This window comes from Argentina silus (assembly GCF_951799395.1).
Source record: "Argentina silus genome assembly, chromosome: 7".
Lineage (NCBI taxonomy): Eukaryota > Metazoa > Chordata > Actinopteri > Argentiniformes > Argentinidae > Argentina > Argentina silus.
Genome location: NC_139661.1, coordinates 11,919,327 through 11,943,547, shown reverse-complemented (window position 1 = coordinate 11,943,547; position 24,221 = coordinate 11,919,327). Strand labels below are relative to the sequence as shown.

Genomic DNA, 24,221 nt, shown 5'->3' with positions numbered 1-24,221 from the left:
AGCCAAAGCAGAACCAAAACACAGTTAATTATGCTGCAATATTTACCAAAGCAAAGTGAAAATTAATCAGCGAAGTGTCATATCCAATCAGTTCTGTAAAAACATTACACATTATTTTGCCAAGTTATTCATAGTTGCTAATTCAATCATTGTAACACAGTGAAAGTAACAGTATTGTCGGTTGCATCACGCTTTATAGAGTGTTATTAGAGGTGAAGATTGAAATAGATGGATGAATGTGTGCATGTGTGTGCATGTGTGTGCATGTGTGTGCATGTGTGTGCGCACGCGGGGTGAGGCGGTATTTTGAGCAAAGCATTACCTCAGGAAAGTGCAAACAATGAGGTCAGATATTGCAGTGGTGGGGAGGTGAGGCACTTTGTTTGGGTTTCTGGACTATCCAGCTGGGACACTGGAACAAGTCACATTTGAGCTTTTCTTTCTTCTTTTTAACATTAAGAGAAATCAGTGTGGGTGTGAGAGGGGAACACTCTTGCTGGCTTGTGGAGACAGGTTATGCACACACATCGGCTCCTTCAGACCCAGGCTATATTTAATTTATTACACGCCAGTGCTGCTAATATGCTCCGGCGTTTAATGGTGTTTATTTGAGTTTTCCCAGGTCCCCCTTTGAGCTCCCAGCACACGGCCATTAAGCGCCCTCCTCCTGTTAATTACAGGGGAACACAGTTTCCCAACCTGTACACCCCCCTCTCCCGTTGCCTGCCTCACACAACGGCCAAGCACTGAAACTTAATACACCATGCAGCACTCTCTCTTTCTCTCTCTCCCCCACTCTCCCTCCCTTTCCATTCTCTATTATATGTCTCCATACCTCGCACCACACAAACACCTTGCCTAAGTCGACCGTGCCATTGGTAAACATGCCAGACAAGGGATTCTCTCGATCACAGCTCCATCTCAGAAGTAGAACACAATAGTACAATGAGGTACATAGAATACAAAAGTTGGTAAAAAATAAGGTGTTGGTGAAGAAGATCAGAGTATCTCATGGCCTTATCTGGACTTTTAAATCATGAGTACCCAATCATATAACAACCAAGATGTCTCTAGATGTCTCTTCACCAATACCGGTCTTTACATGGAGTTGTAAAGCATAACAATGTGGTCTATCCCCCCCCCCCCCCCCAGGCCCCCGTGGTCCCCCAGGTCTCCCAGGAGAGAGGGGTTCATCTGGCCTTCCTGGACCTCCAGGACCCCCCGGACCCCCAGCCCCAGCTAGTGCTCGCATCCCTGACTCAGACCATGGTAAGACAAGCACCACCACAACATGCACCACCATGCCCAGCGCACCACACTAGTTACATTAGATAGATAGAAGCACAACCACATGCTTAAATTGTTTGCTTGCAATTAGAATGTCTTTTGAACCAGTGTGTGTGTTGCAGCACTAATTGCTCCTTGTGTCTATTGTTCATGCTGGTTCGGGTCAATTTTCCATTCACTGGATTTGTTTGGAAATGGTGAACCATTCTTTGGCTGTTCGTGAGTTTTCACACCCCAATGTTATGAACTTGGAAATGTCCCAAAGGTGAAAATTCAGATGGATAGTCCATCCTTGTGAGACAGCCACCCAACCTCCCCCCTCACAATAGGTGGTCTTTTTCTGGGCCAAACCAGAGGAAGTGACCTCAGTCCACACAGAATCAATTTGCCATGATTCCATGTGAATCCAGTGAAGCTGCAGAGACAGTAGTTTACTGAAGGTGTGAGCTGAGAAGAGTGATGTTAGGAATATTAATACTGTTTAATGCCCCCACTAGTGCTCTTATTTCTTATTTTCTTATTTCCCTGTCAATTAAAAAAAAAAGAAAAAAAAAAGTGTGTTTTATGTTGTGGCAGTTGTTGTTGATCTTTTCTATTTCAATTTGAGGATAGAGAGTAAAAGAAGGAGAGGCATAAAGAATAGTCGTAAGGTTATTACAAAGAGTCAAATGCATGCTGTGTGTTTTAATGGGCACTCCCACTCCCCTGTCTACCTGCCAAAAAGGACTGAAGTGAAGGTCATTTAGTCAGGGTAGAGAGGGTCGTGAGTCTGGGGAGAGAGGGGCTAGTCTCAAAGGCTAGGCTCAAACGTCACATGCTGGGATAAGGACCTGTCTGCTGCTGATGTCACTCAACCACTTCCAGATGTGCACAGCTCCAACAGCTGAGGGGGAGAGGAGGGTGAGGGGCTCATACAGCCTTATTCAAGGTTAGAGTATGCATAGGCAGTGCAATGATATGTGGGAAGCTAGACATAGAGAAAGAGGGGGGCTTTGAGTGTACAGATGTGCAGGTTGTAGGTTGACAGATGGAGAGTCCTAGCTGCAGGGAAATCAAGGTTGACACTTAGAATTCTGAGATTCTGATCCATTTCTCACACATCAAAGTGAAAGGAACAGAAGCAGGGGTTCTGTGTTGAGCTTCCTTAGGAAAACACTGGCTTATTGGCTTTTCCGTCTGGATCTGGAGGCTGAAATACCCTGCAGCATAATGGGACGCAGCCCTCCTGCCTTCAGACAGGGCAGAGTCACGACAAGTAGAGAGGAGAGCACTTAAGAGCCTCGTTCTGTTGGATGATGATAATGTACTCAATCAGTTCTGAACAAATGTGGGGCTACTGAGTCATCTGATGTATCTGATAGGGATCTCAGAGCCCTCTAACAGCATTGGTTTTAACTTGGAAGGACATAATGGTTGGAAAGGGCCTGGGAGAGATGGAGACAAGTAGTCAATGAGTGTTGTAGTGGAGGAGTTGGAGATGTAGAGAGAGTGTTTCTGTGGAGACAGACAGACAGACAGACAGACAGCGAGAGAGGGGGTGGCTTGTATGTCTTCTCTCCTCTTGAGCTATTGTTAGTCGTGGGGTACAGGGATCAGAGGCAGTGTGGCAGCTGGAGGATGAGTCTTGATGACAGGCCTTCTCCATCAGTCCATCAGCACAGCAACAGGTTGGTAACAGTGAGCTACTGTCAGCCTGAGACAACTGAAAAACCTCACACTTCCATTATCACTCACACACTTCCTACACACTGCCCTCTTCCTCTCTCTTTTCCCACAGATATAGCTCAGCTCAGAAGTGCCCTGTCAGCACTATATGTCAATGGAGGTCATTCTTAAAAGACAAAAATACTGTAGCAACCACGTTTCGCAACAGGATATGAAGTAAACATGTTTAACTATATACTAAATATTTGATGAATATGATACTTACTGTAAAATATTTTTTCTGCTGCATAAACACAATGTATATACCATCTTCACCAAAACCCAAATGCAACCCAGTTTCAGCTCTAAATCTCATATGTTTAACCCTTAGAAAAGACAGTTTAAACTGAATTGTTTGATACTGTATATTGTTTGGTACATTACTTGAACATTTATGTGAGAGCATCTCCCCCTGCAGGTACTTTGCAGTAATGTAGTGAAGACGGTCTGTGCTCTTCTCATCACTATTTTGACCCACTCACCCATAGAATACCTGTTCTCTTTGCTATAGGTCAGAGGAAAGACCTGTACCTGTCCAACACCTTCCCTGACCCACGAGGGTCCCCTGTTCCTGGGCCTCAGGGCCCCGCTGGTCCTGTTGGTGAGTATGGCTGTCTCTTAGCATGTGTGTGTTAGTGTCTCTGTCAGTGTCTGTCTCTGTGTCTCTAACGGTGTCTGTCTGTGTCTCTGTCAGTGTCTCTGTCAGTTTCTGTCTCTCAGTGGTCTCCAGCAGTCACCATAATAATTTCAAAGTCTCGTCATTTTAGTGAGAATCAATCATGTATCAATCTTTTTATGTTTCTTTTTCAGTTATTTGCAGAGTTATTAATCATTGTCTCTATCACTGTTACATATCCCATCTCTTGAGGAATTAGAATTTGCTCCTAGTTCTCTTCTGTTGGATTGAATTCTCATATTCCTCTCCCAGTTCCCTCAATTTGCATCAACAGTGTTCAATCTGATTATGCCTCAAGATGAGTCCGTCCCATTTCCATGTTTTGTTTGCCATAACTATTGCTCAGAGAGAGCAATGATAGGAGTGAGCTTGGGTCGGCTCTTGATCTGCCTTACGATAAGACCTAAAGATGAAAGTCATTTAAATATTCACCTTTACTTATTATTTCCATACTCTTTCACAGTGGTTGATGTCACATTCCACATATCTTTGCATAATCCAGTTGTCTCACTTTACAGCTGTTCCAAAACACACAAGTAATATGAAACTCCTAAGCATCAATCTCCATTATTTTATCCACTTTTCTCTCCTCTATTTTGTCTCCCCTTTCAGTTTCAATTTGCCTTTCTTCCAACACATTTGAACTCTTGGCCTGTGTGAAGGCAGCCCAACCTAAATGGTTTTTTTATAGCTCAATGCTCACAGTTGTCCTCTGTCCCATCATGCAGGTCCCCCAGGTCCTAAAGGCCCAGTAGGACCCGCTGGCCCATCAGGACAGAATGTAAGCGCTCTCTTTGGACTATAATGGGCTGTAAAAGTGTAAATGATACAACAGTAAAGATGATCATTGGAACCAGATACACTCTATGATCTTCATGAGAGACAGATTTCTTCAGATGTGTTATGAATGTGTTTGAACCTTTTCTGTTTGTCAACAGGGGAGGCCTGGGGCTCCTGGGATAATGGGCCCCGTGGGGCCAAAAGGAGAACGCGGGGAGAGAGTGAGTATGATGTACAGGGCTAAGTCACACCTAATGTCATCCCTCAGACAAAGAGATGAATCTCCCTCTAACTTGACTTTGGCTCTCTAGGGTCCTCTGGGTCATCCAGGAGAGAGGGGGTTCAGAGGAGAGTCGGTAAGCCACCTACTTCCTGTTGTGCTGTGGCCCTTACGGCCAAAATAAACGTGTGTGGGAAAAATGAACACATGTCACACCTGATTGACCACAGTAAACTATACAAAACAAACCAGTGACATTACAACCTCAGAGAATGGGCTCTGTTTATGTCTGCTGTTGCACTATGAAGTGTTTTCATAGGCAGTACAGTATTTCCATGCAAAGTGATAACACTGGTTTCCAATTGTTCTGGTGTCTGTGCTTGTCGACAGGGAACACCAGGGACTAAGGGGGAGCCAGGACAGAAAGGCCTGCCGGTAAGACTGCCAGAGCTGGGGCCTTAGCTGACCCTGTGACTGTGCCTCACACTCTCACTGGACTTTATAGGACCATGGGGATAATCCACACCTAGACTGAAAAATTCAACCCTTAAATTTCCCCACAATATACTGTAAATGCTGTGTTGATGTAGACATTTATTCTTATGTCTGTCTAACCACTGCCTTTCCTTTGCCTCCTTCACATTTTTCAAGAACAATCTAAATGTAAGGGATTTTAATCATGTTATCTTGACATCACATGACGCCAAATCAATGCTTGGTCATTGTTATGATCTGTTTCCAATCACCACAATTACATATTTATGTTTGTGATTTTTCTTTCATAAGATGAATGTCCAATTATTTGAGGTTTTGTCCTGCACATTATCTTGTACTTGTTTCAATGATCTTGTAGATTCATTACTTGTATGTGACCATTTTGTTGCATGTGGAAGTCTGATTACTGCTCTTTGAATGTGTGTGTGTTATTTTTGATGGTGATGATGTGGTTGTTGTGGTGTTTTTGGTCCTTGGGGTATGCTCTGGACTGCTGCCCCTTGTTTAAAAACTGTCCTGTCCGACCCCTAAAGCTGTCTGACTCCCTCTGCAAGCTACTGTCTCCATGGCTACCTCTCACAGTCACATTCTCAGCATCTGACTTTGGCATATACATACACACGCATGCCTGCTGTTACTACCTCACGTCACGCGTGCTGAGTCATTTGCTGTCTGACTAAGAGATAGAGAGTGAAATCTCTAAGAATCTGTTGAATGACATGTAATACAGTATTTCTAACAATATTTTGGTCAAGCTCCCTTAATGGTAGTTTCATGTGTTGAAAGTTAGTCCCAACTTATGTAAACCACAGATTAAATGCACATAGTATGAAAGTCCATTAGTAGATATTTCCTATGACTATATAATATAGTTGAGTATTTCTATAATAGTAATCTTATATGAACCATTTTATCATTATCATAGGATCTCAACTATGAGTAATTCGATATATCAGTCTTGTCATTGAATAATCAGTAATTATGTGTGGAATGTATATGCCAAATGACTCCATGTATAGTTGTGGGAACGTTTTGGTGATGGTTAGTGCTGGGTGTGTGGGTTGGGGTTGGAGATGTGAGTGGATACAGCTATCCTTTAGTGTCCCACAATGCATGGCTGCATGGTCCCATCCGTTGTTGCAGCACTGTTTATGATTTCACGCTTGCTTGCTAAACTGACATGCAAACTGACATGTTTTACACAGCGTACAAATACACCAACAACACAGTAACCAGGCAAGGTTGCTCCAAATTGTATCTCAAACCAAAAGAGCAAATGCCTCTCCGCAGTGCTATAACAATAGCCCTGTTGTCTGTTATGCTCCTAACTCCTGGGTGCATAGCAGATGCTCCTGAATATTCCTCATTAATCATCCATGGACCAGTAGAGCTGGTTATTGTAGCTGTTTCTGATCTACAACCTGAACAAACATAAATACACTGGACATAAGTCATTGATATGAAACCTTGCCTTTTATACTGTTAAGGTATGACCTTTACTTGTTAGTCATTGCATTTCTTGATTCGAGAAAATTACTCTCTCAGGCACCAACTCTAACATCGTCTGTCCTGTGCATGCATTTCAAATGAACCCTCACTAACATGATTGCTTGTGACAGTGTTTCTCTGTTTGTATTTTTAGTGTGTCATGTTTATTCCTTAGGGGATGATGACTCACAAAGCCAGTAGACCAATCATAATGACCAGATATTGATCTGTTTCTCATTTTAAAAAGAAATGATAGAAGGAGTAAACAATTACTGGCTTCATCCTGTGAGCATCTTTCAATAAAGTGAGAGACAGATTGGCAGCTATTATGACCACAGCTGTATTAAAGGTGTAGCTCTTTATTTCACGGTACTGTTCCACTGGTATCTATCTACCTGGTAGTTACTTGGTAATTGAGTGGTAACTACTGTATGGAACCCCTGTTAAAAACTTGCCTTAAATACTTGCCTGGTTGAATAGCTGCTCATTTTGTTTAAGTCCAAATGGAATGTGATTGGCATGATCAAATCTAAAGGCTTGGACAGCCCACTCCACTTTTGTTTTGTCAACAACGTGGTGCTGTCCTGTGATGTGCATGCTGTTTTTGCCCAGCATGGCAAAGACCGGCCTGGTATGGTAGCATGGCCTGAGAACGAGGGTGAAAGAGAGATGTAGGGGAGGGATAAAGTATAGGGGTGCAGGGTGGGTGCGTGGACTGGTTTTAACCTGCTAACTGCCTTAATGGATTGATGAAAATGACTTGCACCGTGGCGAGCAATTTGTATGGCTTGTGCTCCTTACCTTGACGGCTGTATCTATGTTCACAGGGGGACGGGATACATCAGATCAGAGAAGCACTGAAGATCTTAGCCGAGAGGGTTTTAATCCTCGAGACTATGATTGGTATTCATGGTGAGTAGGAGGCCTGAGGCAGGGTCAGCTTTAGGCAGGGGTCAGGTGAGGCTGAGTTTCATCCCCAACCTCCTCCACTCCTGGGACAGGGGACAGGGGATGTGGACAGTAGCAGGCAGGAGGCAGCCCCAGAACCAAGCCTGCTGTATCCACCTCCCAACCCTCACCCAGCCCCCTTGTCACTGTTCTCTGATAGGATATTAGCTTGCAGATGTTCCAAGACTTGCAGGCAGACCTGGAGCTTCTGGCTCGCAGGGTGACTCTGCTGGAGGCTATCATCTGGCCAGGTAACACTGGTAACCATCCTCAACCCCTGGTCTCTATTGGCCCTCTGCCACTCTAGCTATAGTGCTCCTGTCCATAGGCTAGAGCACAGTGGCTACTGAGAGGACCATTAGGCTTACAGGGATAACATTAAATGTTGTTCTTGTAGACTTATTTTCATTAAATAACTGATGATTGAAACAATGTATTCGAATAGCTATACTATTTGAAATCATATTGAGGCAGGATGATGAACATCTCACCAGCCACTCATTGCAACTCCATATAAATGTTTAGTTAATTAATAATGTAATAATAAGTAGTTAATGTTTGTCTCAGTGGTTCATTTGTGTTTGCAGACTTTGATCGATAGGGTAGCATGGCCCAAACTATTTGTTTCTTCAACAGAGCCTGATCTAGGGTCTGGAGATGGTCCGTTCGGCACAGCGTCCCCTGGTTTCTACAGGGATAAGCGGGCAGGAGTCCTTCCTTATCGACTCATCTCCCCTCCTCTGTCTTCGGACACCAAGGTTCGGGGAAAGTAGCCCCCAGCTGCCTCTGAGGGTCACAGGCTGTGTCTAACTGCTCCCCTCCCTTTGGTCTCTCTGGTGCTCCACTGATCCAGACATTATCTGTACAGATATTATTATCTGTACCATCAGAGGAAAGGTGGGGGACACCTCAGGGAAGCTCCACTGGTGCTCTGGAGTCTGCCCACATCCATTGGGAACCAGTACTATCCACCTCTACCCCAACACACACCTCCCCGTAGACCCAGAGGCTCCCTCAGTGTTTCATCCCTGTGGCTTTGCTAGGATGTTTAAAGAAACTATCCTAGGGGCCTCAGGAAAATAAGCACAAAAAAAAGATTCACTAATGATAAAAGGAAAACCAATATAAAAAGCTTCAAATCTTTAATGGTGCTCATCAACTGAAAACAATTCGGGACTATAAGGGTCATTAAATGAGAGTAATTAAAGGAGGAACCAGGTGTGAAAGAAAAGAGGCTGGCTCTGAGAATTTGTTTTGACAATGTCAGGAATCTCAGAGGTATACTTATTTAAGAGCATGTACTGTACAGTATGCAGGATACAAATACACAAACAAACCTCTCATATTATTTTTGTTTTAACTCTATAATATTGTTTTACTCCATATTATGTAGTGCACTATAATGATGAAGACATTACACGCCTTTCTCACTGAAATGTCAGTTTCTAACAGTGGTATGTTATGAAAAGTCAAGCATACCCCCCCCCCCCCCCAACACACACACCCCCACCCCACCGCATGCACACACACACACACACACACACACACACACACACACACACACACACACACTTGAATCAAACAACCTATAAAATATTTGTGTTTGTTTGTTTTACATTCTACAGCACAGGAAATTGCACTAAGGGGTGCAGATTCATTGTCATATACCTTTTCTGTTTAGACAGAATATGCTATCAACAGTTTGTTGTCTTTTATGAAACATCTCACATTTCTACATCAACAGTCAATAACAGACCCCTCCCATTTACTTACCCCTAAGCTTTGTATTTGAAAGTAATTTCATCTCTCCCATAGCAGCTTCAGTCCCAAGCACACAAGCACACAAGCACACAAGACCATTAGGTGTAGAGAAACTGTTGAAGTCATTTTGTACCACTATTACATTCTTATATTTAGACTGATTCCTCTGTCACAATAAAAAAAAAATGCTTAATTGATCGTTTGTTTCTTATCTTATATTAAAAAAAAATGTTGTGAATTATTTAAAAATAATTATCAATAGCAGTTTTTCGTTTTGTATGCTGATATGTGTAAAGTCATGTGTTTTCCATTTTGGGCCTCTTCAAATTGCTTGGAAATTTGTGTTATTGTTATTGTAAGAATCTTCTAGCTGGTTGGTACAATAAATAATTGTTTTGTGTTTTTTAACAGGTCAATTGTCCTCATTCTTTTCACTATGATATTTATTCAAACACCACTATAACCAAAACATATTTTCGGGCAGAATAAATGTAATGACAATATGTTATAACTTATACACAAAACATATTACATACAAGCTCTACACATAGATTATACACCATGTGAATGGCATAGGATTATGTACACTGCTTCTTTTGAGTGGGCTCACTATTGAGTGAGAAGATTCCAGTCCTCTCTCCCCTTATTCACAGCTGCTATGATAGTGCCATATACAGATCTATCTTATTCCCTAAAGCCCACAGTGTACGTTTTAATCCAAGTTTAGCTCAGCAAAACCCAAGCATATAACTACATCATGATGCAAGATCACATTTTTTTGTCCCAGGGTCCCAGTCTCCTAGGTGGCAGAAGGGTCTTCGCCTTTGATGTCACCACAGCCTCCTCTCCAACCCTGTCATCAATGAGCAGAGAGATGGCGCCATCTAGCTGTTTAGAGGCTGCCAGTGCCACCACAGCTTTCTCAGTAGGGAACCCCATCTTCTCAAGTTGCTGTAACCTGAGAGGGAAAAGTAACACTTTGTTAACTCACAAATGGTACTTTATTTGAATGTGGACCAAAGGCCATTTGATTTGACTGACCTGAGAGAGGATACTGAGGATTTGGCTACTTCCACTTTGACCCCTGGGTCCTGTGGGGCATCATGTAAGGAGGCCAATATGCCAGCCCTCAACATCTGCTCCTCCAATAACTGTGCCTCTGACACTGCTGCAGTCATGTCAAACAACCACTGTGTCAAAGGCTCTGGCCCAGGCTGTGGGTTCAAGGGTTGCGGATCCTCCATAGGGGGTCTGTTTGGGGGAACTGCCTGCCCTATTAGGATAGACTGGGAAAGCGACCCAGATCTGTAATGAACAACAAAAGGTTTAATGGGGCAACACTCAAGAGTTAGATATCATTCAACCAACTCTTGGCTTGTAAGCACTGAATCAGAATTGGCTATGACACTGAGACCATTTATGAGATGTTCTCACTCACCTCTGTGAGGTACAATAAGTGGGCAGCCTGAACTTGGAGGAGGAGGGAACATAGACCCAACATGGGAGGAAGTTGAAAATTCCAATAACCTCTATTTGCTGCAAAACTCCAATAACGGATAGGTTATCTTTGAACAATGTTAAGGTAAATAATGAAAAAATGGAAGAGGGGACAAGTGCAGGGACCAAGAACAACAATTTCAGTAATTTTCCAATAATTTGTTGTGAGAAAAATAGTCGTAAAGGATACAATTGTGCCCTATGCATATGGCACAGAAGTGAAGCAATGCAGGCGTACTGGGAAGCAACACCAGACTGAGTAGTAACAGAAGCCAGGGCAGAAACCAAACTGGCACACATCTGAGCAGCTTCCTCTGTGTCACCTGACGGCACTGGGCTGTAAAGAGTGCCAGTTGGGTGGCTGAGTAGCCACAGATCCGACTAGCCTCATCCCCACCAACAAAAAGGAGAAGGGCATACAGTGGAGGCAGGAGGGCCATTGACAGGATTGAGAGGGCAAGGAAAGCCACAGTGCCCCAGCGTCGCTCCTGGCAAGGTCCAAGCAATAGCAGGAGAACAGCATTGTAGAGGAGAGAGGGCAGCTCCTCGTGGCAGAAGGCATAGAGTGACAGATCTGTGTGAGAGAAGGGAGTGCTATTTAAGTCTCAAATTCATCAGCAAATATGATCTATTTTTAACTCGAAGTAACACCAAATGCCATATTTGTATTTCAGAGGGTTATCTAACAGATTACCTCGGCATCCTGGGAACTGTCCACCTGGGCCTAAACTGAGACTGGCCTGAACGCCACCAAGCCACATCAGTACCATTACAGTAAACAGACACGTTGTTCCAAGGAAGAAACCAGGACGATTTGATCCAAACCAAAACCATATTGAGCATATACGATCAATCATTGTAATTTAGCGCTTGTACTGATTGTGGTTAAATGGTTTTCCCATAATGTGTTACTATGTTTAAAACGGTTTGTTCACCTGATACCTACATAGCTGAAATGTTTTACAGTACTGGTTTTATTTTACCAATATCGGTACTGTACTTCCTGTTTACGTTCTTGGACAAGTTCATTTAAAATGTTGTTTTTTTTATTTTAAAAAAGACCCTTCGTCGTGACAAATCTAATTTCTACCACTTGATATATTTATTAATTGAATTTAGTGTGCTTTATTGCATGGTATATCCACTAAATGTGTATACAACAGACGTTTATACGTTTTGTATACCCCCAAAGGAAAGACAGCATTGGTTTATTCATCCACCCGTTGGCGCATGCGTAGTTATTCCAGACGAGCGAGAAGAATCGAAGATGGCGTCTGCTCCCGGTTGGTACAGTTTTTCATTATATTGTATTTCTAAATTGGACATACAAGCGCAATCGTGTGTCCGGTTAAAGAAACACATATTTAGTTATTGATATCCATATTGGCGATATGCATTAGAATCGTACAGCTAAACCAAATGAATATTCATCTAAATAGGTTACGGCTAGCTTTCTAGCTACCGTAGCAACTACTAGCTTATGCATAATGTAGCCGCCAGGGCCGTCACGTTGTGAACACATCTGAGAACAGGCGCGGATCGGCCATGATCACGACACAAGTTGGTGCATGCAATGTAGCTACAACAACCGAACCGGCCACGTGTCCTTTGTTTTAAGTCGTTTCGATGTACGCTGCTGTGGCTTTACTATAATATAAATTCAATATGCCGTATATGTCTTGTTATTTGTGAACTGTTTGGTAACGATAGCTACCGTATACGGCCAGGGCTGTGTACCGTCATAACTGAGTATACCCGCCTCTGAGAAGGCCTATAATTGCGGCCCTTGCTAGAGCGAGCAGCAGGAATGCTTTGTTTTTTCGAGGTCTGTGGAGTTTGAAAAACTGTCCATTATATCGTTTCCGACACTGCCAGAGGTTTACACAAGGTCATTGCCAGCTGGATAGCAGTCCCCTCTCATGAGCCTGTAGCTGAATTTCATAGTTCAAATTTGGAGTTTGCACCCTCCTTCCCATGCATACTTGAATGAGACAACTCAATTGTAAGTGAAAGTCGGTTATTTCTTTATCTTTTTTTCACAGATTACAGTGCATACAATCAGACCAGTGCCCAGCAGGGGTAAGTCTTTCTACATTGGATTGCATAGCATATGTCTATAATCTCAGAATAGGCCTATATTAATGTTGCAGTTAGGGACAATCATTCAAAATAGGGCTATGATTTTAAAAGCCCCTTTGTCTCTGCAGGTATGGCTCCTATGCTGCCCAACCCACACAGGGCTATGGACAGTCTGCACAGGTGAGGGTTTTGAAGGACCTCCTGGAAACTGTTTATTTTTTTGTCTATAGTTGAGTGAATTGATGGTCATCATTGACCCACAATACTGATCCCCTACCAAGTTGGCACAAAGATTAGGAAAACCCACCTGCTGTCTTGCCCACAGTTTTTAATGATTGACAGAACACCAATGCCCCTTTGTTTTTCAGCAGAGTTATGGCCAGCAAGGATATGGGTCCTATGCCCAACCTGCTGCGGCTGAGACTGGTTACTCCCAGGCTGCACCCGCTGCTGGTGGCTATGCACAGCAGCAACAGCCGTATGGATCCACCTATGGCCAACAAGCATCAGGTCAGTTCACCTAGACCAAATGACTATTCAACATGTATTTGTGTGTGTGTGTGTGTGGGGGGGGGGGGGTCTGGTAGACTTGTGCCGGTATCAGAATTTTCAAACTGGTATACCTTCCCACCGAAATAACTGCTGCACCGGTAACCGAAACCCAAGGTAGAATTATGTTTTGAAAAGCTTTTTTACCTAACATTTGCTAACACACAATTGGCTACACACACAACCAGCTATTGGTGCACAACGCATATATATACACACTCATATTGTGACATTATAGGGCCCTACCTTTGTCGTCTGGTTTAAATCCAAAACGCTGCAATACTGGGACAGGTGTGTTTTTTGTTTTGTTTTACACCAAATCCTCTGCCATGATCCAATTCAACAGGTGTCTTCATAATAGTTTACTGCCTGCTAGCTTCAGAGCAATTCTTTTCTCTCTCTTTGACGACTGTAGCAGGCAAAACATTTTCCACAGTGTCACTGATCACGCATTGCAATGCCATTTTATTCATTTAATAAACATCAGCTCCTGCGCTTGATCAGTGTAATGGAAAAATAACTGTATGGGTGGCGGGAATTACACTAGTATGTCTTCTACACCGTATGCTACCTGTAAAACCTTCCACCAGCCAATCTCTAGGGGGTGGTGATAGAACTGTCCATCAAATGTCTCTAACCAAAGGTGACTGTACATGAAATGTCATACCTGTCCTTTACATGTTAACTTTTATTGATTGCAATTGTGCCATTTGGAACCTCAAAGAACCATTTTCAACCCGTAGTTAAATTTTTCTTTTTTTCTCTTATGCTATCACGGTCCAGCGGGAAATAAAACAGGTTCGATACACATTTTCCATTGCATGCATCTCCATCCATTTCATGAAATTTAAGTCTCTTATAATTCTTAAGTGACTTGATGGGCAGATCCATGTAATAACTGTAGAATTGTGTATAGATATTGTGAGCCGAGAAGTCGAACACGATATGTAGAATTTCTTTGGTGTTCGAGAGCACGTCTCTTGACTCATGCTTGTAATGTACATATTATAGTAAGACAATGGGAAACTTTTCATAAAAGAACAGGAGAAAAGAGGGCCACTATTTGGTATTACTAATATTATTCAGCTATATCATATTATTCACTGTCTTCTTATTAGAGCCTAGCACTGTAGATCACTGCAGATTGATACATTTGTAATGTTTAGTGAGTCTCCTCACTAAAATCCCAACTATACATCTGACCCTTTCCTATCTGGAGTAAGAGGCAGTGATTGTAACAGTCTTAAGACTGTTAGTATATATGCTAAGTTATTGACATCTGATTTTCTCCATTGGGCCTTCTGTATCCTCAGCTGGTTACCCTGCTGCCCAATCCAATGCCCATGGCTACTCCCAGCCTGCCCAGGGCTATGGAGCCAGTGGATATGAGAGCGCCCCCGCTGCTGCTCCAGCTGCCTCCCAGTCCTCCTACGGCTCCCAGCCAGGCTACGCGGCCCAGTCTGCCTACCCTGGCTACAGCCAGCAGCCTGCCTCCACTGCTCCGCAGAGGTAACTCCCATAGTGACTAGGGTGGGGATAGAAGTTAGAATGCATATATAAAAGCCCACAATAACTTCAATTGCATAGAAATCCTGCATGATCCGTTCTGTCCGTGCCTGTCTCTCATCATCTCAGTTATAATGCCAGCAGCCAACCCTCTGGCTACAACCAGAGCAACTACCCCCAGCAAGGGGGGTATGGCCAGCAGCAGAGTGGATACCAGGCCCAGCAGGGAGCCTATGGGCAGCAGCAGGGCAGCTACCAGCAGCAGCCCCCACCACAGCAGCAGCAACAGACTCCTGCCGCTGCCTACCCCCCTCCGGCCTCAGGCTCCTATGGGCAGCCTGCACCCAGCCAGTATGGACAACAGAGTGGACCTCAGAGTGGTTACAGCCAGTCAAGCCATTACAGTAAGAGCATCAGTCTCCTGTGTTTTACACACTCCAACTCATACACACCATTATTGTAATATGTCTACCTACTCATTGCTAATGTGAAGACTGATCCCTTAAATATCATCTCTTCTCACATAAGAACCTTTCCTCTAATGGCCTTGTTGTTGTTGTGTAGATAACTACAGACAGGAGGGCTCAGGCAGCGCTGGCTACTCTGGCTCAGAGCCTGCAGGGTTCCCAGGTGCAGGGGAGAGCCGTGGGCCTGGCAGGGATGGCTATGACAGAGGTGGCATGATGCATGGTAGCAGGGGACGTGGAGGCATGAGCCGTGGAGGCATGGGGTAAGTGCCTCTCCTCGTCATTCACCTTTACCCCTCTACTCACTCACAGGTGCTGCGGCCAAGATGAGCAGGGCTGACTTTTAATATCCCCTCAAACAATCAAATCAATCACATTTTATTTGTATGGGGCTTTTTAAAAATAATTTATACCAAAATCTTTAGTGGTTAACACACCATTTATTTGTATTCAACCTTTGTTTTACCTGGTTAGACTCACTGAGAGTCAAAATCTCTTTTATAAGAGAGGCTTGGATTGGGTCATGATTTATTACCCCCCTGAAGAGAAACAGACATGTTAATTTTGAAAATCAACTATTTCAAAGATCGGCTAATCAGTGGTTTGACTTATTCCTAAATGGGGTACCATGAGAGACCCTTTCACTAGTAGTTTTGAACTCTCAGCCCTGCCTTAGAATGGCCAAAGGTAAGAAAGGATTGTGTTATTATGACAAAGAACCGTGGTTCACTTAATGAACAGAAAGCTGGGCTTAAAAAGTATTAACTTGGATATCCCTTGGTGCTGTACCCCAGCTTTACATGTATATTATTTATATCACTGATTATGGTCCATATCCTCACAAGGCTTCAGGGTCTCTGCTTGTTTCAGTGATTTAAGAGGGCACACACCTATTTAATGATTGCCCTCACTCAATATGATTAAGAACGAGGCTAAATCATTTGTAGTGGTTTTGAATGGACCTAGGATTTGAGTGAATATCAGATTATCCAATATAAAAGTCAGGTTAATGTAACTTTAGAGAGCAATATTAATGTTGTCTATATGACACGGGTTTGCCTGCGCTTGAATACCAAGTTGAGGTCAATGCACATCTGGGACTCTTACTCGGACTTATCCTGGAGTTGAAACCAATAATGTACATGTCCTCTGGGCATACCCAAGCAGAACTCACCTTATCAGCCTGATATCTTTTCAGGAAAGTAGCATTCTCACCACCTGTGTAGTCTTGCATGTTTCCCATCCACTGCTGAGCTTGATGTGTTTTCATTGAGATTGAGTCACGGTTGATTCCATAAGCAATATTCCTACAGAGATAACAGTAAAATGTCCCAGTATTTTTTGTCTGACATACATTTACACAGGCCTTGATTTACCATGATTTACCTGGGTCACCCCGTTTAAACACATCAGTGCAATGCAGGTAAAGTGGGAGAGGAGGGATGGGTGGAGGGAGTTAGGGTGGGTGGGACACAGGACAAAGTGGAATTCAATGCAAATGAGCATACCTGCATTTAACCTAATTTGACTGGTAAAATGACTAGGTCTGGAGCAGGACCAGTTTTAGTGGTATGCCCTGCCCCAGCTCAGTTTACACAGACAACAGTACCGGGAAATTACTGGGAAATGCCTCTGTGTAAACAGGGTTATAGAGTTAGAGGCAGCTCATGATAATATCCCAGTAACAAGAAACTCATCTGCTCATGCTCTTGGTGTTCTGTCCAGTATAATATATGAATATATATGCCTGAGTGTGTTTAGCCTGTAAGGGATGATCAAAGTTGTTGTTCTTTTCCTCAACAAAAACAATTATTTGTTTTACTCTTTACATTTGAAATATTTAGTTCTCAAAATTAGATAATGTTATTGAGTTTGGCCTGCTTAGAACGTTGAAAGTATTTCACTAATGTTAAACAATTTTTCAGTTAAATTAAAAAAAGAAAAAGAGGTAATATCATCTTTGAATGATTTGTTGATTTGGTAAGGAGAAGGAAAAAAAAGTGATGGTATGGGACTTTTACTTTCACACAGGATAGTTTTAGGGGTGTATAATGTCATTTTGATGTGTATTTGTTTTGTGGTTTGGATAACAAATGTTATGTTTAATCGTATTTTTTTGAACACTTTTTTAACATGCTTTGTCACATTTATACGCTACAGGTAACAGTGAGAGCCATGTAAACCCACCTATACTCTAAAAAGTACCTGTACTCAGTACAGAGCCGGCAGCTTAAACAACAGGAGGGGAACTTAAACAGAGATTCGGGTTCTGCCTTAAATCCAAGAGATGAGGATGGTGGTGTCAAAAGCGTGATGGGGAAACTTTTTAAAACAACACTGTTATGTCTCTTACTTTGGTGAACATTGTAACATGGTCCAATTCAATTTTGTATTTATTAGAATTGTGTAACTTGAACTCATGTCTTTGTAAATAATGTACATGGTGTCTTTTTAATTTCAAAGGTATATGATGTAATCACCTGTTTTATTTGTAAAATTTCAGATGCATTCCATTTGAAAAATGATAACTTCAGTTTCCTTACTCCTTGTTTGCAACTGTAGAATATGTTTTTACTTTGATTGCTAGCCATATGTAATCTATTATTGTAATTAAAACCTCTTGTCTATATGTAACTTAAACCAGCTTTAGAGTATCTAAGACCTACATATGGAATGCATCTGCAATCTATTTATTTTGTTACAAATATCTGGGTTTCTGTCCCATACTCTCTAAATGTAATGATTACCCCTCAGTTAAAGGTAGACTCTGGGATATGACGGCATAACAAAAACGAGCGGATTACCCTGCCAGAGACTTTCAAAAACGCGGGTGCAACAGACTAGAGTATAGAGTGTGTTGAGCCCATGACAACAGACTAGAGTATAGAGTGTGTTGAGCCCATGACAACAGACTAGAGTATAGAGTGTGTTGAGCCCATGACAACAGACTAGAGTATAGAGTGTGTTGAGCCCATGACAACAGACTAGAGTATAGAGTGTGTTGAGCCCATGACAACAGACTAGAGTATAGAGTGTGTTGAGCCCATGACAACAGACTAGAGTATAGAGTGTGTTGAGGCCATGACAACAGACTAGAGTATAGAGTGTGTTGAGCCCATGACAACAGACTAGAGTATAGAGTGTGTTGAGCCCATGACAACAGACTAGAGTATAGAGTGTGTTGAGCCCATGACAACAGACTAGAGTATAGAGTGTGTTGAGGCCATGACAACAGACTAGAGTATAGAGTGTGTTGAGCCCATGACAACAGACTAGAGTATAGAGTGTGTTGAGCCCATGACAACAGACTAGAGTATAGAGTGTGTTGAGCCCATGACAACAGACTAGAGTATAGAGTGTGTTGAGCCCATGCATCAAAAGTGTTATTGTGCAGTTCTGAGCATCTCCAGTAGAATTCTAATATCTTTGGTTCTCATCCAGGCAGCTGTTTACTTTAGGCTACTCTTCTGATCAATGTAACCAAAAAAGAAGAAACCGAGGGACATGGAAAGAAAGAAAGTGAAGGGCAGTAACACAAGTGGACGCTCTTGTTCACTACAATATATTTGGTAAAAGTTGCGCTGTTTTCACGGGCGAGTCGTCATATCCCAGAGTCTACCTTTTTAAGCTCCAAACATTCAGGCAGTATCATCTATTGAATACTGTCGTTGAGAAGCTGTGGCCAGCTAGTAAAGTAATACCACATAGTTGCTGTTAATACCCCCATTCCCCATGAATTGGATTGCATAAACTGTATACACATTTTGGGGGTTGTTAAGAAGCTAGGTTAGTCAGAACTGTGTCCATCACCCCATCCCCAAACGAGCCACGGGGCTCGAGGCATGGAAGTGGCTGTTAAAAGGGAAATCGCCTTCATATCTCCATTTATTCCCCCATAGCATCGCTGGAGACAGAGGTGGCTTCATTAAGCCCGGTGGTAAGTTAACGAGTATTACACTGGCTAGTCCACTCCAGACCTTTAACCCACTACTAGAGCATGTACGCTCCGAGTATTTACTTTTAAGCCCTTACATTGGTGTGTGCAGACTTCTTTTATTTGGTAACCAATTATACTGTTTGCTATTACGATGGGGGGAAGACATAGGGGGATCCAGTTTAGATGTCTGAGACATCTGTTTCTCAAAGGGGTACTTTTGAATCCTTTTGGTTTATCAGTCACTGCCTAAGGTAACCTTGAAATGCAAGGTACTCTTATTTCACAATTAGTGACAAACGGCTGCTGCCTAGAAACGTGTGTCGGTTTTGAAAAATGGTTTTTCATGGAGTTGAACCCCCTGGTATTTTTGGGATTATTATCTGTGGTTTCATAGGAACTTTTCTTATGGCACACATTTTTATACAAAAGGGTCTGAGGTATTTATTTATCACACACACTCAATATATCTTCCAAAGTGGTCTACCATTTACATTTTTTCCAAAATGTCTTGACGGTGTTCAGTGTGTCTGGGTTATCAATTCAAATACTCTTAAGCAGTTTTGCAGTAGACTTGAGTGGCACACACTGACACTGCTTTACCTCTTTTCTCTCCCTCGCTTGATGGACAACAGGACCCATGAACAACGGGGCTGAGCGTGACATGGGTAAGCAGATGAATGATCCCCGTACCACAGAACAGAGATTGAGGGATGGATTGCTAACCTGTTTGCATTTAACTAATTGTTGTGGCTTTGTTGCAGCAATCTTGGTACACAATCTTGGTTTGATTGCTCACACTATGAAACCAACCATAGATTCTGGTGAACGTGGCTGTTTTTAATTAATGATTAATTATCTCTCTAGGACGCCCTGAGGAGCAGGATGATTCTGAGAACAGCACCATCTACATCACTGGGCTCACTGAGGCAGCCACCCTGGAGGAGATGGCCATCTTCTTTAAGCACAGCGGACCAATTAGGGTGAGAACAGGCCCCTTCCATAGTCTGAAATGGGGGTTAGAAATACTCTGACTTGCAACTGTGGTGGTCAATGATGTGTTTTTTTTAATTTATTTATTTATTTTTCTCAGATGAATCGAAGGTTGGGACAGCCTGCCATCAACATCTACACAGACAAGGATTCAGGGAAGCCAAAGGGAGATGCCACTCTGTCCTACGAGGAGCCCTTCTGTGCCAAAGCAGCTGTGGAATATTTTGATGGTAGGTTCCATTGGCCCTGCATGTGGTCTGAAAGAACCACAATAAACAATTTTTTAAATCTTACTGCTGAATAGCCTTTCACATTGCACAAGGAGAAAGTGCAAGATGCGTGGCTTTCACATTTGACAACTTCACTGTAGAACTTCGGCACAATGGGTACAATCAAATATCAAACCTGTTCTGATATTGATCAGGAGGTGGCCGATCATTGCAGAGCCCATCAAACGTTTGGAGAACCTTTCATATTACCCGAATTTGTATCACAGATAAGTCCTGAACTTCTAACAAAGTTCATTCGGCATGTATCAAGGAATTTGTGGTGAATATCGTGTAATGTCAAAGCAGGTTAACAAAAGTTCAACTCTTTTAAACTCTTCTCGTATTTTTTTCTCTCTGAGATCTGTTACGAAAACTGATGAAGTTTGACATTTTGTATTTTTTTCCAATTTTTACCACTTTTACCAACATGTTTTGGTTAGGGATTTTAGTTATTATTTCATTTTACTCCTCTAGTAGATCACAAATGTACTTTTCTATACCAGTAACACTCACTCTCTCATTTTGTCAATGACCACCTCAGGGAAGGAGTACCAGGGCAGGAGGCTGAAGGTGTCTATGGCCCGTCGTAAGCCCATGATGGGAGGGATGAGAGGGGGCATGCCCATGCGAGGAGATGGCATGATGGGTCGTGGAGGTAAATAAGTCAGCTATGTTTTTTTAGAATGACTCCCCAATGTTTTAACTGCAGAATAAAATAAATGTCTGTGTTATCAGGCATGATGGGGCGTGGAGGAGAGCGTGGGGGGTTTGTCCCACGAGGTGGCCCACGTGGCATGGGCAGAGGTGGACCCTCAGGGGGCAACATGCAGCAGAGAGCTGGTGACTGGGAGTGCCCCAACCAGTATGTACCTCAATTAATGGAGTTTTCTCTCTGTTTTTAGTGTAACATAAAGCAAGTGTTTTTGTGCAACACCTATTTGACTGTCTTCCTTCTCAGGGGCTGTGGCAACCAGAACTTTGCCTGGAGGATGGAGTGTAACCAGTGCAAAGCTCCCAGACCGGAGGGCTTTGGTTCCCCTCCGTTCTCTCCCTCAGGTACGGCTCTCACACAGTTACACTAGGAGTAGCCTGGTTAATGGCTATATTCAAAAACTACAACTATGTATTGCTAGATGGCCAACTGTCCATTTGACAGGCCATGGCCAACTGTCCATTTGCTCAGCAGCCACATTGGGTTCTACTTAGAAAGAACCCACTTTGGGAAACATGAAATCATCCATGTGGAGCAGTCAGCTTAATTGAAACTTTGGCATTGGATGAGGCTGCTCTGTGTGCACTGGAAATACCACTTACCAGTCTAATCGTCTGTTTCCCTCCCTCTGAAGTTCAAAGTGTTCTTTTATGTTGGGTTTTCTCTTTTTCCAGCACCTAACATTATGTTGAAAGCAACATACACACTCTGCAGCAAACTCTGTTGCTTGTATATGTATTTTGTCTGTATAGTGGTGATAAGATGTAGTTCTGTTTGTTTTCAGGTGGTGAGCGTGGCAGAGGTGGCATGGGCATGCGTGGAGGCAGAGGGATGGACCGCGGTGGGCCAGGAGGGCCTGGTGGACCCGGAGGCCCTGGTGGCCCTGGAGGCTTCCGTGGAGGATGGGGTGGTGACCGTGGTGGTGGATTCAGAGGGGGTCGTGGTGGAATGGACAGAGGGGGATTCCGAGGGGCTAGCCGAGGAGGACCACCTATGGACCCAATGGGTGGCAGAGGCAGGAGAGGAATGGGGCCCCCAGGCAAGATGGATATGAGGTAAGGGAAAGCATTCAATGTTCAGTGCAATTCTGTATGAACTCTACATTGATCAATTAGTTAATACATTGATTAATTGGTTGTTGTATCTTAAATTACGTTTTTTCCTATTCCATAGGGACCATCGTCAGGAACGCAGGGACCGACCCTATTGAAGAACAATTTGAATTTTCCATTTGATGCAGGATTTGTTTTTTAAAACAGTTTTTTAATTTATAATTCCATATTTATAAATGGTTATAGAACTGCTTTGGAGTACTCTAGTGCAGTTTCATTCAACGCGTAGTTAAATGTTTTTAGTTATTTTTTTATTTTACCCTTGGTTCAGTTATGATTTTGATTGCAAGTTTCTTTTGCATTACATGTACAGAACGACTTTGGGCAGTGTATTGTAACACGTTTTTTCTTTTTTAAATTGTAATAGCCTCCCCCTTCCTACAACTGTGTAATGAACAATTTTGAAATAAAATGTCCACTCGGATTTAATGCTAAGGGATGTCATGTTTTAATCTTTCAGTCATGAAAGGTATTATATGTTTGTTTCACTTTACAGCCCTGCACTATTTTACTCAATTGTCCACAAGGAGGCACTGTGAAGTACAGTAAGTGCGGCATTAAAACAACACAGGCATGATGGATACATTTTCCCAACCACTTTACTTGAGATATAGCAGCTGTTATCAGAGCATGACTAAGCCTGTAAAGTTGAGGACTTTCTCTATAGAATATAACTATTATCTTCATTGTACCGTGTTGATTTAATTGCAATCATGAAAGCAATGAACATGATTCAGCTCTACTTTGTCAGAGGAGTTAGGACAGAGTAAAGCTATGCACACATTTGCCAATGAGCAGAACTTTGAACACCCTTGGTTGTTTTCACCATTGAGTTGTTTGTTAGTGTGGGATGGGCAACATCTGATATGTGGATATTGGTGTATGTCCTAATCTGTTAAATGTATACCCAAGAGGCTGGGGACATTTTTTATTTTGAAAGGCCTCTGCATTGCTATTGTCAGCTTCAGCAGTATTAGCCTACTCACCACACTGGGTAAAGTAATTGTGGGCAGCAACAAACAGTAAATAAACTGAGATGTTTAAAAAAGGGAAGTTAATTGTCTGATACTAGTTAGGTCTCCTCTTCCTAAATTATAATCCATCTGTTTCTGTTCCACTTGCACAGCTGTATAGTTGTGGCAGTGAGATGTGTGCCTGTGATATCATATGCTCCAGCCAAACTTAGAACTGAAGAGTTCTCTGGAAGAAGCACAATCACAGCTGACGCCTTGAGGACTGCCATTTGTTCTTGAGTGCTGAAGCTGTGTGAGTCAAACAGAAAAGCTGATTCATCCAGGCCTAGAAAATGATCTCATCCAACGTCTCTTTCTCTCATTCTCTTGTTCTGTCTTCCCTCTCTCCCTCTCTTAAAGAAACAGACATATTTTTTTAAATATAAACAAGGGACCTAATTTTGGCCATGCTGAAATTCAAATGATAACACGTTCAGAGCATGTGCAGGTCCAACCGCATGGTATGGCTGCAGCCCCATCTGTCATTGTCTGAAAACTAGTTGGGAAGGCATTGGAATTCCAAAAAGGAGAGATTAATATGTAGCCAACTATTTAGACACTAAAAGTGATATGTATTTTTATATTATATTTAACAGGGTCTACAGCAGAGGTAGGCCTGCCCCGTATATTGACAGGCATAGCGATATGAAAATGTCAACTTCATGATGACAGTTTGGTCTGACTCCTAAGGATATAATCTCACTGATTTCCCCATCATGACAGGAACGCAC

The 24,221-nt window shown here is 42.7% G+C and overlaps 3 protein-coding genes across 9 annotated transcripts in view; 2 read left to right on the top strand and 1 right to left on the bottom strand.

Moving 5' to 3' along the window:
* emid1 (EMI domain containing 1) overlaps positions 1–9,102 on the top strand; it is a gene marked incomplete at its 5' end in the record, with an annotated part of 47,694 nt that extends 38,592 nt beyond the window's left edge. The window contains 8 exons of the mRNA XM_083673766.1: positions 1,153–1,269; positions 3,503–3,592; positions 4,396–4,448; positions 4,606–4,668; positions 4,759–4,803; positions 5,058–5,102; positions 7,759–7,849; positions 8,235–9,102. Of these exons, the coding sequence (XP_083529892.1) occupies positions 1,153–1,269; positions 3,503–3,592; positions 4,396–4,448; positions 4,606–4,668; positions 4,759–4,803; positions 5,058–5,102; positions 7,759–7,849; positions 8,235–8,371 (641 nt within the window). The 3' untranslated portion in view covers positions 8,372–9,102. The remainder of the gene's footprint in view (positions 1–1,152; positions 1,270–3,502; positions 3,593–4,395; positions 4,449–4,605; positions 4,669–4,758; positions 4,804–5,057; positions 5,103–7,758; positions 7,850–8,234) is intronic.
* Positions 9,103–9,145: 43 nt separating this feature from the next.
* rhbdd3 (rhomboid domain containing 3) lies at positions 9,146–11,828 on the bottom strand. The gene is made up of 5 exons (XM_083672965.1): positions 11,551–11,828; positions 11,047–11,430; positions 10,798–10,924; positions 10,401–10,664; positions 9,146–10,317 (listed from the first exon to the last, which is right to left on the bottom strand). Exons 1-5 carry the CDS (start codon positions 11,711–11,713, stop codon positions 10,128–10,130), a joined length of 1,128 nt encoding a protein of 375 aa, XP_083529091.1. The 5' UTR covers positions 11,714–11,828; the 3' UTR covers positions 9,146–10,127.
* A 285-nt stretch (positions 11,829–12,113) lies between these two features.
* Positions 12,114–22,912, top strand: ewsr1b (EWS RNA-binding protein 1b). 7 transcript variants are annotated; one of them, XM_083673651.1, is made up of 17 exons: positions 12,114–12,139; positions 12,899–12,935; positions 13,064–13,115; positions 13,304–13,445; positions 14,268–14,282; positions 14,798–14,993; positions 15,135–15,394; positions 15,555–15,720; positions 19,357–19,394; positions 20,027–20,059; positions 20,259–20,374; positions 20,485–20,614; positions 21,195–21,308; positions 21,389–21,515; positions 21,612–21,709; positions 22,150–22,420; positions 22,539–22,912. In XM_083673651.1, exons 1-17 carry the CDS (start codon positions 12,124–12,126, stop codon positions 22,573–22,575), a joined length of 1,848 nt encoding a protein of 615 aa, XP_083529777.1. In that variant the 5' UTR covers positions 12,114–12,123; the 3' UTR covers positions 22,576–22,912. The 7 variants fall into 7 exon arrangements, with proteins under 7 accessions (XP_083529777.1, XP_083529775.1, XP_083529773.1 ...); XM_083673649.1 differs by having other exon boundaries at positions 15,132–15,394; XM_083673647.1 differs by having other exon boundaries at positions 15,120–15,394.
* The last annotated feature ends 1,309 nt before the right edge of the window (positions 22,913–24,221 follow it).